Here is an 18,573-nt window from a genome sequence, read left to right as displayed (position 1 = left end):
ATAGGATGTGTTCCTTCAGACATGGATAACATGAATGGTAATGAAATTTAAGCTTTCCAATTTGACCTAAGAAAAATAGGCATAAGATCCATTTTGTTCTTTTGAGTTAAAGTTATGGTAAGATTGGAAATCTCAGTTATTGCTCAGTTAAGCAGCTCCCCAGGGAGGGTATTGCAAAGCCTTACCAAAGAATCATTTCAGGATATAAACATTTTCCAGTCAATAGTCTTGCAAAAGTTTGAGTTTAATATTTGCTATCAAATTATTCTAAAACAGAGTTGGAATGTGCGATGGTTTGAAAGGATATGGTCACCTGAGGGAGTGGCACTGTTAGGAAACGTGGCTTTGTTGGAATAGGTGTGGCCTTGTTGGAGGAAGTGTGTCACTGTGGAGGTGGGCTTTGAGGTCTCATATATGCTCAAGATACCAACCAGTATCTCAGTTCACTTCCTGTTGTCTGAAAGATGCAGAACTCTCTAGCACTACATCTACCTACACGCTGCCATGCTCCCTGCCATGATGGTAATGGACTAAACCTCTGAAACTGTAACCCTCATCACAATTAAACATTTTTCTTTGTGCGAGTTGCTGTGGTCATGGTGTCTCTTCACAGCAATAGAAACCCTAACTAAGACAGGCTGTTTCAGTCTTAACTGAGCTATTGCAGTTTTCAATTTTTTTCTGTAAGAAGGCAATGAGAACATCAGCAACTCTTCCCCAAAGACAGTAGCAACCCATTCATCACTATCAATGTGACACTGGACTTTGTATTTTAATGTGAATGAAATAAAAATTAGTACTATAATTAAATTCAAGAATGAAAATTATTAAAAAATATTTTAAATATGATCAACAATCAAATGATAAATGACTGTTTATTCATTGTATTGGCTATCATTTTTCTTATGGTCTTTATCTAATTAATTTTACTTTGATTTTTCCATTGAAATACTATAAGGCTGAGATAATAACAATAAGCCAAAGCAAGATATAGTCATGATTTTGGAGTACATATATGGGGTCACTTACTAGGAGCCTCTGGTGGAGGGGTGGGAACCAAAGTTGGTTCTGGATAAGGACTCTCACTACAAATTCCGTTTGTTAGACTTATGTCATCCAAGGCTATTGAACTCAAACCTGGGTTTCTAAAAGCGTTGAACACAACCTGAAATTCAGAGAGGCATATAATATTACTCCACTCTAATAATTTCTGACTTGGTTTTACTTAATAACTCTGGAGAATCAGTTTGCCAATTACACAATGCATAATAAAATACCCCACATTGAAATATTGATAAGTCATCCTGGATAAGTTCTTTTGAGGATCTCAATCTTTGTATTATGTATAAATCTTAGCAAAATATCCATGTATGTCTTCCTTCTGAGTTAGATTATAGTCTGATGATTTATCTCTCTCTCTTTCTGCTGATTTTATCATACTCTATTTTACTTAGTGAAATCTATACATCATTTGGAAGCAGAGAAAACCTCCTCTCAATTATATTAAAAATCTGAATATCACTTATATAGAGGGTCTAATCTAGGCCCTTTGCATAAGCAAGACAGTTGTGTAGCTTGATCTACTTAAAGGGTCCCCTGGCAGTGGGATCAGGATCTATCCCTGGTGCATTAGCCAGCTTTTTGCAGCCCACTACCTATGGTGGGACACCTTTCATGGCTTTGATGCAAAAGGAGGGGCATGGACCTATCTCAACTGAATGTACCAGGCTCTGCTGACTCCCCATGTGAGGCCTTCCCTTGTCAGAGGAGGGAATGGGGAATGAGATGGGGGTGTAAGGCTGGGGGTGGGAGGCAGAAAGAGAGGGAGATCTGTGGTTAGTATGTAAAATGAATAAAAATTTTAAATAAAAAATCAAAATATCTGTTTCCCTTCATAGTACATACCAGTCTGAAGAAAAGATACTCTAATTAGATCATTTAAATAGAAAAAAAAGACAAGATGAAGTGACTGACATAATATGAGCATTCAGAACCATCTAGTACTGGCCATAGTTCATTTAGGGTTCTGAGTCGGCATTCCTATGAAGGTGCTGATCACAAGACTCACAAACAGTCTTAGTCACAGCTCCTGGGGTAAGAGATACCACAGCAAGTTCTCAGACACGGTGGCTGTTTTCAACTATACTTCTTTGGACCTATCTACAATAGGATAAGAATGACATAAACATAATACTTGCTGTGTGGTACTTGCTGTACCGGGCACATGATATATATTATCTTACTTCATTTTTCAACATATTATATATTCCTCAATTCACTAATTTGTCCATTAGTTCTATAGATCTCATACAAGACTAATATTGTGAATTTCTTCCTTTCCCAGAGAAGAAAATAAAATTTTTCAGAGATAACAGCAAGTTGCCCACAACTTCTCAGTATAATGGCATAACCAAAAAGTAAGTTATTATTCTCCCACAGAGAATGATACCCTGCCCAGCCACACTGTATGACGGAAATTCCAAATAACATTGAACCTCATACTGACCATGGTATGTCCTATACTATCTTACCTATGCAGAAGTATAATTTATAAATTTGGTACAATATGATCAACAATATATATAGTAACATAATGTAACAGAACAGCTTGCTGTGTATCAATTTCCTCAATCTTAACAAGGAAACTCCTTAAAAGTCAGGATATTCCAAAAGAAGGAAAGGCAGTCCATCCTGCAGGAAGATTCTTTCAAACGCAGGAAGCAGACCACTTAAAGGATTTCAAAAATTCCCTCAAACTGATGAGGTTCAGGAGGTCTGCCCTCCCTAAGAATTTTTAAGTTGTAAGAACTGTTGAGAGACACTATCAGACATGCTGAGCTACCTTGATAGGCTCCTATCCACTGAGCTGACTGGAAAAGGCACTCTCCAGTCTGCAGAGTTAATTCCAAGTTTCCAGCTTTTGTGACCCATCATCTACACTGTGGTAATGCAGCTGTCTTTGAGTCATGTCTGCTCCTCTAAGTAATCCACCTCTACACTCCTGTAAATAATCCCAATAAATTTCATTGGTTCATCAAGTTGGACTTTGTTGCATCCTTACTTTGGCCTGGTATTGCTTCTCTATCCTGGGTGAGTAGATGTCAGTTTCTATATTCCCAGAATTAGTGTCACACAACATAATTATAACAATACACTATAATAAAATGAGTGTGATGTAATTATTTATTTCGAAGTTTACATTCAGTGCTTTAGTACTACAATTCACTAAACAATTCAAGTTAAACCATGAATAAACAGTCATCACTGTGCCTTTGAAATGTGGCACTATATTTCTGCATGCAGAGCTAAGTTCAAAAATACTGGATCATTATGAGTTTAGAAAAGAACCTCAGTGGTCAGAACTGCCTGCAGAAACACCGATTTCCTCAATTTATTCATCTGTTTTTTTTCTTTTTGACATTCCTGCTGCGGGATGTTCTGTATGTTAAATGTGTTGCTCTGATTGATTAATAAATAAAACACTGATTGGCCAGTACAAGGCAGGAAATATAGACAGATGCCCCAACTTTACAGAGAAACTTTGGATGACTGTCCAGGCTGCCAGCTGTCTCTGTCTACCCTGCAAGACTCCCAAAATTTGCTTGCATCATTTGTCCCATTTCTTAGGTAATAGTATATCCTTCTGGGGTCTTTGATGTAGTTGAAGACAAGATAGTTAGAATTTTCCTTAGCTATGATAAAAGATAAGTTAGATATGAAACCTTAAGACTCACTAATATAGGAGAGATACAATATCTTCTTTAATTTTGCCAAATATAAATAGACTAGATATTATAAATGGACTAGATAGTGTAACTGTAATTCTTGCTTGATAAGTGTTTTGTTATATGTAATTTTACTATGTGAAAGTTAAAACCTTCCTTTTTGAAAAAAAAGAAAAGGGGAAGTGCTGTGGGATGTTCTGTATGTTAAATGTGTTGCTCTGATTGGTTAATAAATAAAACACTGATTGGCCAGTAGCCAGGCAGGAAGTATAGGTGGGACAAGGAGAGAGGAGAATTCTGGAAAATGGAAGGCTGAGGCAGAGAGATGCTGCCAGCCACCAAGATGAGGAGCACGATGTAAAGTACTGGTAAACCACAAGCCATGTGGCAAAGTATAGATGAATAGAAATAGGTTAATTTAAGATAGAAGAACTAGATAACAAGAAGCTTGCCATGGCCATACAGTCTGTAAGCAATATAAGTCTCTGTGTGTTTACTCGATTGGGTCTGAGTGGCTGCAGGACTGGCAGATGAGAGAGATTTGTCCTGACTGTGGGCCAGGCAGGACTGGAGAAAACTCAAGCTACACATTCTATTTTTCCTTATTTGACTTATCAGAGAAAAAACAAAATTAAAGAAGAAAACTTCACAATGAAGAATAAAATAAGAAAAAAATAAAGGAAAGGGTAACAGGAAGACTGCAGATGAGGGTCACTGATTATGGCTGCCATACTCTATGTCATAGGGGACAATCTACGCCTCTGGTGATGACATTGTTCAAATATACATCTTCTAAAAGTGATACTAACTTGTTTCAAATTACTCAATTAAAATGTTGTTAATTGGTCAAACTAATAGGGCACATTATCCTATATTTTAATAGCAACAACCCTTAGGAAATGAAGACATTAAGATCTTATCTGGAAAAATTAATTCAACTTAATGCAGAATAAATGATCAGAGACTTCCCAATGATATGGCTCATAAAATTTCTTTCTAAAGGAAATCAATGGAGATTAAGTCAGAATGGGTTCAGTTGGTGGATATTGATGGGCATGGATGTCCAACTATGTAGTGATAATTATCTAGAATGTGTAAAACTGAAGAAGGTAAGTCAGAGGAATAGGAGAAAGTATTAATGAAGAGAGATGAAGTTGCCTTCTTTTCTGTGGACTATCACAAACAGTATGATAATATCACAATTGATTCCTCAAATGGGTTATTTAGTAAATCAGTGAACAAATGTCCTAACAGAAAGAGTAAGGTAGATTAGAAAAGAAGAGAAATTTACTAGATTTTGCCTAGAAAACACTTTACCATATCATTCATTGTAAAGTATACTCACACGTCACAAAAATACAAACAGAAATTACAAAATATTATGCAGACCTTAAATTCCACTGTTTCATTTAATGTAACTTGACCATAATTCCAATTCTTCCCATAATTTCCTTTCCTTTGAAAAACTATCTTGTCTGTGGTTTCATTACTGCTGATATGAATGCTTAAGTTGTAGACATTTTCACAACACATATAATACCTGTTTTGGAAATAAGCAAAGATGTTTAGTTTCCTAACACATTGAATACATTCCATATTAGTTCTTTCTCTATATTTTCTTGTATTTAAAATATTTTTGTTTTCTTTGGGTGATTTTGGGGGAAGAAGGTCCTGAGGGTCTACCAATACTTTGCTGTTCTATTAATTGAAAAAAAAAAAAAAACAACCCAATGATGCATTCTCTAAAACTTTAGCTATCTTAGTGAAATCTGAGGCTGATTCCCTAACAAAAAGCAATGCTAGACATGTACAAAGATAGTATTTTAGTATGCCCAACCAGAAGTGAAGGATCTGACTGAAAACGTACCAGAAATGAAGGCAGACAGGCTCCGCAGTGAGCTCTAAAGAGAGACTTAGAAGTCCCACTCTTTCATTTCTCCATCCTCGTTCAACTGGTGTAGCAATGTAAAATCCTGTAAAGACAATTAAGAACTTTGACTTGCTTAAAAGAGGTAAACATTCAAGATAAAGTGTTGGGACATGTGTTTTTGCACATTGGATGAGGTACCAGATTTGAGTCCAGAATGGTTGACACTGCCATCATAAATTGTTTAGGAAAATCACTCAACCTTGGACTTTTCACTTTAATTCTAATTTTCTACACATCTTGATAAACTCATGGCTTGACAGGTAATCAGCACGTGGCTGATTATATTTAGATATTCTGATTGTTAACTCATGGGATTTACAATTATTTGAGCATACATTTGATGACAAGTCTAAACGTTCCAAAGAATACTGGTTTTATATCCCATTTACTACACTGCATATCTTTACATAAGAAGGTGCTTGATTTTATAAGGGTTTTCATATTTTTGTATTCCTCTGAATGATAACTAATCAGATCACCATGGAGCATGCAGCATGCTAATCCATATAAAAGCTTTTGAAATAGCACATGATACAGCATAAGTGCTTTCTGGTCTAGAATTCATTATTCAAGCCAATGATTTGAGTCATTCCAAGTGTGTGAAGTATGGTTAGGTAAGACTATATTGAACATTCTCTTAGGGGGATTTACTTCATTCTTAGTTTGAAACTCATATGTTAAGACAGAAGCAGGAATCATTCAGCAAACCATGCTACAAAGCAAATGAAATATTGGACTAATAGAATTTGATTGCCATGCATTTTTTTAATGAAATGTTCAGATGTATTTGCTTGAAATCAACATCTTCTCTCCTGTGCCTTTCAACAGAAAAATATAGGCAATGTTGCATATAAAATGCAATCTCATTCATTTGTAATATGCAGAGTAAGAATAAGATGTGAAGAAAAGAAATACAAGCAGAACTGCTTATAAACACATATTTAAACCAATGAGGCAAAAATTATTCAAAATAAATGTGTTCTATCAAGGTAAAACCATGCTAAATGACTTATAAATGTAATATATGCACATACATTGGATTTATATTACAAAATGCAAGATAAAATAAATGTTTTTAACAGTTTATAGTGGTAACAGATTACTCACATTTTATATAAGTTGTAATATTTCATGAATATTTTAGCTATGTCTGTGCTCACATATACAAAGCTATGTAAAAGATCAGCTTCAGATTCATAGCACAAGACCCAGCATCTGCTCTCTAAGAGCCCACAAACAAATCCATTTTGAATTTATCTAGCTTTTAGTTCCTTAGGGCATGATAAGAAAGCAGTAAGTATGAAAGTATGAAAGTGGTCTAACTGCTCTGAAATTTTTCGAGTTAGGAGTTAATTGTAATAGAAGCACACATCATGTTGGTATTTTTTTCATCCATGTTTGCCCATCATAGCCAGTCTACTATTTATAATTTGAAATGCATTAAGTCATTTGGTGGTACTATATTTAGATCTGATTGTACAATTAATACATGACTTTTTATTAATTCATGCATTTATTTTACATCCTGACCAGCTTCCCCTCTCTCCTCTTCTCCCATTCTCTACCCCCTCCTCTCTTCTGCCCCCTCAATCCATCCGTCCTCTGAAATCACTTAGAAAGGAGCGGGCTTCCCATGGGCTTCAGCAAAGCATGGCATATCAAGTGACCATAGGACCAAGCACCTCCCCCTGTATTCAGGTTGGGTAAGATAATCCAGCATGAGGAATAGGCTCCCAATAGCCAGTCATATCACCAGGGGTGGCTTCTGCTCCCAATCCCAGGATTTCCACATGTAGACCAAACTACACAACTGTCACATATATGCAGAGGGCCTTGGTTGGTCCCTTGCAGGCTCCCTGGTGTTGGTTCAGACTCTGTGAACCCCAGGCTAGTGGTTTTTGTGGGGTTTCCTGAAATGTTCCTGAACCCCCATTTCTTATGATTCCTCCTCTCCTCAGTAGGACTCCCCTAGCACTGCCCAATGTTTTCATGGGTCTATGAATCTGCCTCCATCAAGTCCACATAAAATAACACTACTTATGGAAACTATAGTATCCTTTATATTTTCCAAAATAAACTAATGTAGTAAACATCATGAGCTATAGAGATGGTTTTATATATTATATATATATATATATATATATAACTATACTATACTAAGTTATTATCTAAGTCAGCTAAATTAATCAGCTAACAAAAGGTAAAATAAATTCTCTATAAAATTATGAGAGTAGAGTGTGCAACTTACATTAATTTAGTCTACTCACCCAATTATTCTTTAATTTAATCTACGGCATTTTGATATTGCTCACTTGACTTATTTAATGCATACAGGATGCAATAGGAATACTCAAAGAGAATATATTTCATTTTAACTTGTTCAGAATTTTTTCTAGCCTAGAAGATTTCCTAATATAGAGGATTAATGTTTTATGCACACCAGTTTTCTAACTTTTGTCTCTGGGAGAAGGTACATTTTTTTAGTCCCAATGTTACTATCATTTCTCTTTTTGAGTTTTCTCAAAATTGACCATATCTTTTGCCTTCAATAATTTGAATATACTATAAACCTAACTTTGTACCTTCATGTGGTGAGCTCTAAATGAGCCATCCATTTAGTTGTTATACTCAGAGTAAGAAACCACACAGACAATATTTTTTCCTGGAGTATATCACCAGGTATAGGAAGAAATAATGTCACTAGGGATGATGACACTAAGTCAGGACACTGTAGCTGAAGGTTTTCTTGTACTCTCCCAGCACCAAGGACCCCACAGCCGCTTATAAAATAATCACTCAGAAACTTATATTAATTAAAACTTTATGGCCTATTGGCTCAGGCTTCTTGCTAGCTACATCTTACATCTTCAATTAACCCATTTCTAAAATCTATACCTTGTCATGTGGCTCGTGGCTTACTGGTATCTTTTGTGGTGTGTGTGTGTGTGTGTGTGTGTGTGTGTTGTCTTTAAATATTTTTTTACTTTTATTTTATTTTACAATACCATTCAGTTCTACATATCAGTCACGGATTCTCTTGTTCTCCCCCCTCCTGCCCCCCTCACCTTCTCCACAGCCCACCCCCCCCATTCCCACCTCCTCCAGGGCAAAGCCTCCCCTGTGGACTGAGATCAACCTGGTAGACTCAGTCAGTCCAGGCAGGTCCAGTCTCCTTACTTACTGGTATCTTTACATCTTGCTTTCTCTGTGCCTTGCTGGCGACGCCTGACTTAGCCTTCCTCTTCCCAGCATTCTCTTCTCTGCCTGTCCTGCCTATACTTCTGCCTGGCTACTGGCCAATCAGCACTCTATTTATTAATGAATCAGAGCAACATGTTCACAGCATACAGAGCAATATCCGCAGCAGGACCCCATTTGTGCTGGTTAAGTTTTGTGAGCTTGACACAATAGTTACCCAGAAAGAGAGAAGCTCAATTGAGGATTTGCCTCTATTAATTTGGCCTATGGACACATTGGATCATTTTCTCAACTACTAATTGATCTAGGAGGGCCCAGCCTACTGTAGGTGGTACTACTCCTGGGCAGGTAAGTCTGGTGGTATATGAGAAGTAGCTGAGGAACCCAGAGGAAGCAGGCTAGTAAGCTTACATTCCTCTGTGGTTTCTGCTTCAGTTCATGCCTCCAACTTTCTGCCACGAGTTCCTGTCTTGGCTTTCTTTGATGATGAACTGTAAGCTGCAAACTAAATAAACCCCTTTCCCTTTTAAGTTGTTCTTGATCAGTCTTTTATCACAGCAACACATAAACTAATCAGTACACTGCTGGTAGTGTTTATTTCCAAATGTGCCTTCCTCTAAGATGAGCTATAAAACAGGAATTCTGCATTAACCACAACAATGTTTAAGAATGCTCCGTGAGATGTTTCTGACCGGTCACTTCTTCATTCAAGATCTCTATCTCTACAACAGAAATGGAATCACTCTGTTGAGGCCTTTTTACTATGGCAGCCATATCCTCTAGACCTACGGATAATAAGGTATCTATCATATGTAAAACACTTCTTTAAGTTTTGATTCTCTGTGTATATCCAAATCCATAGAAATTTAAGGACATTTTAGATCCTGTGTTATTTTCTGACCATATTCTCCTTTTTAAAAATTTCTCTCTTAAAATACTATACTTTTATTGGAGAAAATTTAACTCAATTCTTTAAGAAAGCCTCCTTGATACAAGGGTGCTGTGGATGATTGCTTGATAAATAAAACACTGATTGGCCAGTAGGATGGCAGAAGTATAGGCAGGACTAGCAGAGAGGATAATTGAGAGAACAGGAAGGCGGAGAGGAGGAGACACCAGGGAGCATCATGTAAAGGCAGCCGGTAAAGCCATGGAACATGTGGCAACATATAGATTAACAGAAATGGGCTGAGTATAAAAGTAAGAGCTAGACAATGGTAGGCCTGAGCTAATGGCTGAGCAGTTTAAATAATATAAGCGTCTATATGCTTATTTTATAAGTGGGCTATGGGACTGCCAGGGCTTGGCAGGACCCGGGGAGAAAAACACTAGCTACACAAGTGACCACTCAGTTTCAATTTTCAGAAACACATTTTATTTCTCTGATGTCATTTCATATGCTGTGTGGCTCAATCTCTTTTACCATGCATGGAATATGTCAATTTTTATTTTATTTTACATTTATTAAAGACATCATGTACATTTGTGTGTGTGAGTGTTCATGTATGTGTGTGTGTGTGTGTGTGTGTGTGTGTGTGTACGTGTGCATATATGCTTTATGTAGGCCAAGAGATGACCTTGGTCCTTGGTGTCCTGCTTTTGGAGCTTTTCCAGTTTTTTTTTTTTTTTTTTTTTTTTTTTTTTTTTTTTGATACAGGGTCTTTCATTGGCCTGGGGATTGGTGATGTGACTGTTCTGGCTGACTAGTTAGCCCCAGAGACTCTCTAACTTCTACCCACACTGTCTAGCCATGTATGGCATTTAAAGTGCCAGTTGTCTACCTAGGCTTTTTACAGGTGCTGGGAAATCTAGTTCAGGATCCCATTTTTGCCTGGTGAACACTTTACCCATTAAGCTAGTTCCCTAGGCCTGCAGTATGTACTTATTGAAGAATTTAGGGGAAATGAGTAGTATCTTGTTCATTTTTGTGTTTTCTGTTTGGGTTAGGTAAATGCTGTTGAATATATTCTCATATCAATTTGGCTTGCTTTCACATTTATTAGAGTCCTACCAAGAAGGAATGACTCATCATATAGTTTTTTACATAAACATACAGGATTTCTATAGTTAAATGATATTTTTTTTTTAGTTCTTTAATTTCCTTGAAATGCATTCCAGATTTCATGAAATTAACCTTAAAGTAATTTTAAAGCCAGAAAGTTGAATAAACTTGGCTAATTCAAGCATACGATAACCTTTTTCTCTAGTCATTAAACTTTTCTTACAAATTCCTACTGTCACCTTTTTTGTTTCTTTCCCTGTGAACCGAATTCAAAATCTCTCCAGTCAACACCCCATTTAAAGCTGTAAATCCTAGGCATGCATTGATGCTGATGTAGACAGCATAGTCCAGGGAGATGACTGTGCTTTCTAGAAAACTGGAGGTCTCTTTCAAGAAGAAGCCAGGTTGGTGTAAGTGGCTTCGTGAGTCTTAGTGTGGGTATAAGATAGTGGAATATACTAGGTAAATATTACTGAGAGTTTTAATAAAAAGATTGATTTAAATTCAGTTTCTTTAAATATGACAAAGTAGTACTATTTTCTAAAATTTAATACAACAAGAAAGATAAGACTAAAGAGAATAATGCTACTTTCAAAGGATATAAATTACACTAAGAAAGTATATTTATTTACCAAGTTGAAATGCATACACACACACACACACACACACACACACACACACACACACACACACACATATATATATATATATATAAGCTTTTTGTGCTCCACAGTGTTTTTTTTTAATATTTTATATTTCTGGAAGTTTGCTGCTGGTTTAATAGGCTTTGGTGGTCTGTCTCTCATTATTGTGATTCCCTAAATAGAGAAGAAGGGGGCAATTAAATTTCACCCTATCGAAGACATCAGGTTTTCTTAATTTTAATGACTATCATTCCACTCAATGCTTCAAAGCTTTGAAAACAACTGGGATTGGGTTGAAGAGAGGAGAAAAAGAACCTGATGCCAGCTAGCCCTTTCTGACACCTGCATTTGCAAAGTCTTTTCTATGCTGCTAACCTCATTTGCCCCAAATGTTCAGAACAAATAGGCCCCCCTCTGAGCATGGCAAAGCACTGCCCTGCATCAAGGCCACCAGCTCCCAATTCCCTTTACTTTTAAGAGGTACAAAGAAATCCTGAGAGCTGACAGGGCAAAGATTGAGGAGCTGTGACTCCCCCAAGAGTGAGTTCTTTAGAAGATCTGGAAAAAGTTGAGCGGGTTTAGATGTTCTTCCCTAAAGTGATGCTAATTCAAAGTTTATCTGTTCCATTTGGGCTCTCCTGTCATTTAAAGTGAAGGCTAGGAACAAAAGAATCCTGCATAGATAAGAAGAACTGCAGGAGAGGTTTAATTCTCTTGCATTTCAGAGGTATAATGTTCTGACACATTAAAAAAAAAAGCCAGTTGGAAGAGAAATACCCCTGGAGGTGAATGACTGGTAGATTATGAAATCACAGCTATGAGAGTCAGAGAGACCTATTAAGCCCTGGCGTCGTCCTCATTACTTACTGCCACTGGTGTGCTCTGACCTGCTTGATCTTGTCTAATTTTCATAACTCCTGCTACATACCTTTCTCCTGAGACTCCATTTCCCTCCCATCTATTTAAAATCTCATCCTGCTTCTCTTTGGCCAGCTTCATCTCATCTCTTCAGTCATTTACTCTGTTGGCAAGCTGAAATAATTTTCCCCCTCCTGTAATATACTTAGACTCTTTTAAATAGCAATGAAATTATTTTCATATCTATTATGATGACACAAAAGTAGAAAAGGATAATTTCGACATCAAAAAACACACATCTGTCAGAGTCAATAGTCAATTTTCTTAACTTTTATCTAACTCCTGTTATTGAAGTATGGTACAGACAATATTGGATTTTTTTTTTTAACACCAGAGGAAATAAAAAGTGACCCTGTTCTTTGGGTATTTCAGGATGTCTTTATAGGGCTAAAGTGATTATTAAACTAAAGGCATGTAATTTTACTATGTTAAAGTTAAACCCTTCCTTTTTGATTAGACAGAAAAGGGGAGGTGCTGTGGGATGGTCTTTCTGTATGCTGTGAATGTGTTTCTCTGATTGGTTGATGAATAAAATGCTGATTGGCCAGTAGGCAAACAGGAATTATAGGCGGGATAAACAGAGAAGGAGAATTCTGGGAAGGGGAAGGCTGAGTCAGTAGATACCAGCTCGCTGTCTAGGGAGCAGCATGTAATGGCACATGGGTAAAGCCACGGAACACGTGGCAACATATAGATTAATAGAAATAGGCTGAGTTTAAATGTAAGAGTTAGCCAGTGGTAGGTCTAAGCTAATTACCATGCAGTTATAATTAATGTAAGCTTCTGAGTGATTATTTTATAAGCAGCTGTGGGGTCCATAGGGCTGGTCAGGACTGGAGAAAACTTCAACTACAAAGCATTAGTTTTCATTGGGTGAGTTAGTAGTGTAACCATGCGGGATCAGGCTCTTGGAAACAATTTATTCCAGGCTAATTATCTAGGATCACTGATATGTCATTATTTTCAATATTAAATATTTTTGGTCTTTTGGAAGCAGTCATATGTGCAGAGCACATTTGCATGCATATGTCTATAATGATACATAATGTTTAATTTTCAATTGATAGCTATTTAGTTATTAGTAACTAATAGTAACTCATTACAACTATTATTCCTTTTAAATTACTTTCAGAATCTAACTTCTCGCTACATCTGCTCTCTGATTCTGGTCCCGTGACCCCTTCTCTGGGTCAGTGGGCAGCCTGGCACTGGTGTCTCTCTCATTGTCTTGAACTTCCACAAGCTGTGCTGGTCCTGTTGGTTAGCATGTGCCCTAACAATTCTCTGTGCTGGACCTTAAGCAGTTCCTCCTTATCCTCAACATCCATCAAGCACCCTAGATGAGCCAAGGTCAGATATTCCTCACTGTCCTTTCTACTGCATCCCAGCCTGGTCGGCACAATGGCTTTTCCTCAAAGAGGTCAACATTCTCTTCTGTTCTCCCAGCTCTCTTTGTTCCCTCTGTCTAGCACAGGTGTGGCTGGCTCTTGTGATCCTTTAGAAGTTTCATTCATGTCACTTCTTCAATGACATCTAAAGTGGTTGCCTTAGATTAATTAGTACTTTCTTTCTCATTTCTGCTTTCAAAGCTTTATATTTTCCCAGGTTCTTCATACACATTTAATGTACTAAAATTACTCTTCATGTAAACTGCTTATTTTTTAAAAAAAAATTCATAGAATACATCATCTATAAAACCAGAAAATATGTTTTTATTTTTAATCCACCGATGTGTTATGAATATCTCACTTATGGCTTAGGGGCTCAAAAAATGAATAAAAGAAAAAATAAAAGGGTGTTTTTGGGAACCTGTGTGGAAATACATTAAATATAGTCATGCTAATAAAATCTTTAAATCTAATCCTTAATCTAATTAAGAGGGAAATAAGCATTTTTTTCCTATGACTGGGATGTTTCTGTTCAAAGAACCAGAGTTAAATAGGCCTCTGTCTTTAAAAAAATTTACATTTATTCTTACATTCAAAATGCTGGTTAGATCAAAATAAATATGACTAGGTTCTCATCCCTGAAAGGAATGCCATGGCAAAGGAAAGCGGTAAGTCATGATGCAGTGTTTGATGAAAAGAAAGGCTCACTCAGAGGTCTCACAACTGTGTGCAGACTGTGATGTGTGAGATGAATCCTCAGCCCCTGAGTACGGCAGTGTTGGTGTGAGCTTCTTGGTATTGTGATTTTATCAGTGACACTGACAGGTCAATTTGAAGAATGGATTTGTTTCTCTATATGCATACACATACACACACACACATATACAGACACACACATATATACACATACACATACACGTATATATGCACATAAACACATATATACATATATACACATACATACATTTACATACACACATATATATACACACAGAAACACATATACACATGTACACAAACATATATATACACATACACACATGTACACATACATAAATTTACATACACACATATATATACACACAGAAGCACATATACACATGTACAATTACATATATACACATACACACATGTACAATACATACATTTACATACACACATATATACACACAGAAGCACATATACACATGTACAATTACATATATATACACATACACATATGTACACATACATACATTTACATACACACAAATACACATACATACATGCACACATTACACTACATGCATATACATGCGCACATAAACACATACAAACACACAATGTCTGACGTGATTTTTTCCCCTTAACATTTACAGTACACGCACTGTGCGCACCTTAATCCACACTCACAGAGCACATCTTTGTAGTTCGACACCTGGCTACCAGTGATTAGAAAGCAAATACACAGAAAATTAAAAAAAAAAAAAAAAAAAAAAAAAAAAAAAAAAAAAACATTTACAGTACACATCTTACTAAATTTGTAACCTTTATTCCCTGAGTTTATTAGTTTTACACGTGTTACTTATAGTATCTCACTAGTATCATCCCAGAATAATGACGTCTCCCTATCTTCCCCATACTTTGCTACTTAGTCAAATAATATTGTCTTCAATGTTAGTGTTTCTACATGGAATCTAGCATCTCATTCACAGGAAGATGCCTTTACACAGCACGGCTTTCCTTTACAGTCTGTGCTCTCAACTCCCTCTTCTCTATGGCGACCAGAAGAATATCTCTATCTGTTCTGCTGGGATCTGCACACTCACAAAGTCTAAGGTGTTTTTAAGAACAATATGACTTGAACCAATGAACAAGTTCAGCCAGACTATGAGTGATGGACCAATACACAAAACTACATTATATTTCTGTGTGTTCACAATGAATGATTGAAAAATGAAATTAAGGCAAAACAGACTAATGGTCAGATAGGTCGATTATCTTACACAAGTCCACTGACTATTGAATCATTTCAAAGATACGGTCACAAGTTATCTCTAATGACCTTTGCTTTTATTATCATATCTGGGTGAAGGGGTAAAATAATACATGTTATAAAAACTTACAGTTAGATATTTGATTACCATTTTTTCAAATATAATTATTAGTTAATAACAGAAAAATATAATTTTTTTCACTTAATGAAAAAATTCACTTTCATTCAAGTGAAGTAACAGTGCATGCTTTTTTTTGTTTTGCTTTATGAATAAATGTAAATCATACCTGAACCATTTCCAAATGTGTGGTCAAAATCTGGTCCAGGGAAGGGAGGTAACTGTGACCCCTGAAGTCTTTCCCACTCATTATTGTCATCGAGATCTTGGATCCAAAAGCAAAAGCCATCATCAAAAGCACAATTGATTTTCTCATAATCTGTGAATTTAAAAAACCTGAATTATATGGAAAATAATCCAAATTTATAGTTTTTTAATTGCTTGCTCCTGTGCATCAAACTATTCTTTTTTTATTAATCTTAACTGTGATTAGTTTTATTTATTTTAAATTTTTATTTTATTTAAGTTAAAATACATATTTGTTTCACGATGACAAATTATTGTGTTTCTTACAGTATTGGGCTTTAACAAACTTACATTGCTTCTTTTTTCCATATTGATTCCACTATTTACCCACATATACTGTACCCCATCTGCTTCTCTTCCCTTATAATTAAATTCAGTACTTTAATCAAGTCAACTTCATGTTGAATTTTTTTCAGAATTAGTTTATACTAATCTACTTTTGCTTGTAATGTTGACTGAATATAAAAAAACTAATTTAATTGTTAGATTGACTTGTGATTTACTAAAGCTGGTCATCTGATTCCTGTGAAGAATATAAACTACTTTTAATATAGTATTTGTTTCTAACTATTACCTAAAGAGAGAATTAGTTAAGAGCTAGGAAGGAACTCACATAGTCAAAAATTTAGGTCCTGCTGATGTTAAAAACACTAGAGTGTCTGGAGAGTCAAAGACTGACCAGTAGAAAGTACTTACTGCTAAGGTCATTGCTGTTAAAGGTGTCATAGGTGCCGTTAAAGCCAACGTAATCAGTTTTATCAGATTTTATCAAAAAGGTGACAGTAACTAGGTTGGAGAAAATTTGAATTGTTCCAGGATTAGTTTCCACAAAAGAGGCTGTGAAATAAAATATTGACAAATGATTATAATCATATTCTGTATCTACCCACAAAGGGAAAAGATGAATTACTTTACCAAGTATGTTCCTCTAAAAGCCACAAGCTGAGAAGTTATAGGGCTAAAGGTAAATGTGTGTCCCATACCACAGTAATGAGAGCTAGCACAGGGGCATCACATGGCAGTAAAATGTGCATGGTTTTGGTCTGCCTATCCATATAGTAGGAGAAACTCCAAACAATAATAGGTAATGTAAGAATTGCTCCTATGGACTTGATATTGGTTGTATTATTGTTCTGCCTTAACTCTGCCACCTACAGAGTATCTTTCCACTTTTGATTCTCAAGCACTGATATGCTTGTAGTATTAATTGAAATCATATAATTTATAAAGTTATCATTACACGAAATGGTTTTACAACAATGTATAACTTACCATGTCCATCACCAAAGGCAGTAATATCATATTTAGGAGAATAAGAATTAAGACTTATGTTGGCTATGTGACCTAGCAGTGTATGTAACTCTTAACCAGCATTATTCTCATATTGAAAATCTCGGGCAATCACTTAAGAGATATGAATACTGTAGAAGCTTTGCCTTAAGCTTATCTGCCTCATTCCCACCACCACGTTCATTTCCTGTACATTAAAATTCTTATACACACTGGCTTCTGGGGGCATCACATGAGGGTGGGCACATAACAGCATCCTTGACTGTGTGTTAGATCCCACATTTGCTAATGGTAAGCATCAGGTTAGATAGTTCAAGACTTTAGTTCATGAAGCTCATTTATCTGCTTTTGGTATACAGACATCTCTGGAAAAAAGTGTAGAGATTTCATGAAGCATTAATTATATTGAAAAACTCTTTTGACCCCAAATGGAATCAGAACCACTGTGCCAGATGGTATGCTATGCACCAAAGAGGGTACAAGAGGGCTGAATTGTTAAGATCTGGGCTCTGGAGACACTGTTGAATTTACGACTCACACTGTATCTTTTTGTCCCCCTCTACTCTGATGTAGTGCACCTGCTTTCTGTGCAAACTTCTTCTAAGGGATAAATATGTGATTTCTACATGGAACGGTGGTTAGCACCTAGCAAACACTCAGTGGGTGATATTATTTCCTTACCTCAGCAGTTAGAATTTTAAGACCCCCAAAAGCAAAGGTTATGATTTATTTTTTTGTGTGCCTCTGTCACATGGACAGATCAGAAGCACATTTTAGTTGATGACTGAGCACATGTATTAAAATATAAATAAATGGAGTAGTTGAATATTCCTAAACTATACAAATATTTATGGAAAGAAAGCATTTACCTTATAATATTAAAAGCTGGATTTTCTCTAATATTACATTATAATCAATAGTATAATTTTCAGCAACATCTTTTTCTAAATTTACACTTATATGGATTTTAACTTACGTAAGATTGCATAACTATCATTGATCAAATGATCACTTGTTTTCTAACAGCAGTAACTCTGGTGGGTAATGTAAGGGAAAGAAGAGAGCAGAGAAACATGATAAAAATGCAAGGTGCTTAGAAAGAGTCCAAAAGATAGAAATAGCAGATATTACATAGATTA

The 18,573-nt window shown here is 36.1% G+C and overlaps 1 protein-coding gene across 1 annotated transcript in view; it reads right to left on the bottom strand.

The window, feature by feature from the left end:
• The window catches only part of Tmprss15 (transmembrane serine protease 15), a 108,522-nt gene that overhangs the window by 51,632 nt on the left and 38,317 nt on the right, over positions 1-18,573 (bottom strand). Inside the window, exons 11-15 of the mRNA XM_028882121.2 lie at positions 16,841-16,981; positions 16,068-16,217; positions 5,593-5,698; positions 5,115-5,265; positions 1,030-1,165 (exon numbers count right to left, since the gene is read on the bottom strand). Of these exons, the coding sequence (XP_028737954.1) occupies positions 1,030-1,165; positions 5,115-5,265; positions 5,593-5,698; positions 16,068-16,217; positions 16,841-16,981 (684 nt within the window). The remainder of the gene's footprint in view (positions 1-1,029; positions 1,166-5,114; positions 5,266-5,592; positions 5,699-16,067; positions 16,218-16,840; positions 16,982-18,573) is intronic.

Source organism: Peromyscus leucopus, chromosome 12, assembly GCF_004664715.2.
Source record: "Peromyscus leucopus breed LL Stock chromosome 12, UCI_PerLeu_2.1, whole genome shotgun sequence".
In the NCBI taxonomy this organism is placed as follows: Eukaryota; Metazoa; Chordata; class Mammalia; order Rodentia; family Cricetidae; genus Peromyscus; species Peromyscus leucopus.
This window is presented reverse-complemented; position numbering and strand designations above follow the sequence as displayed.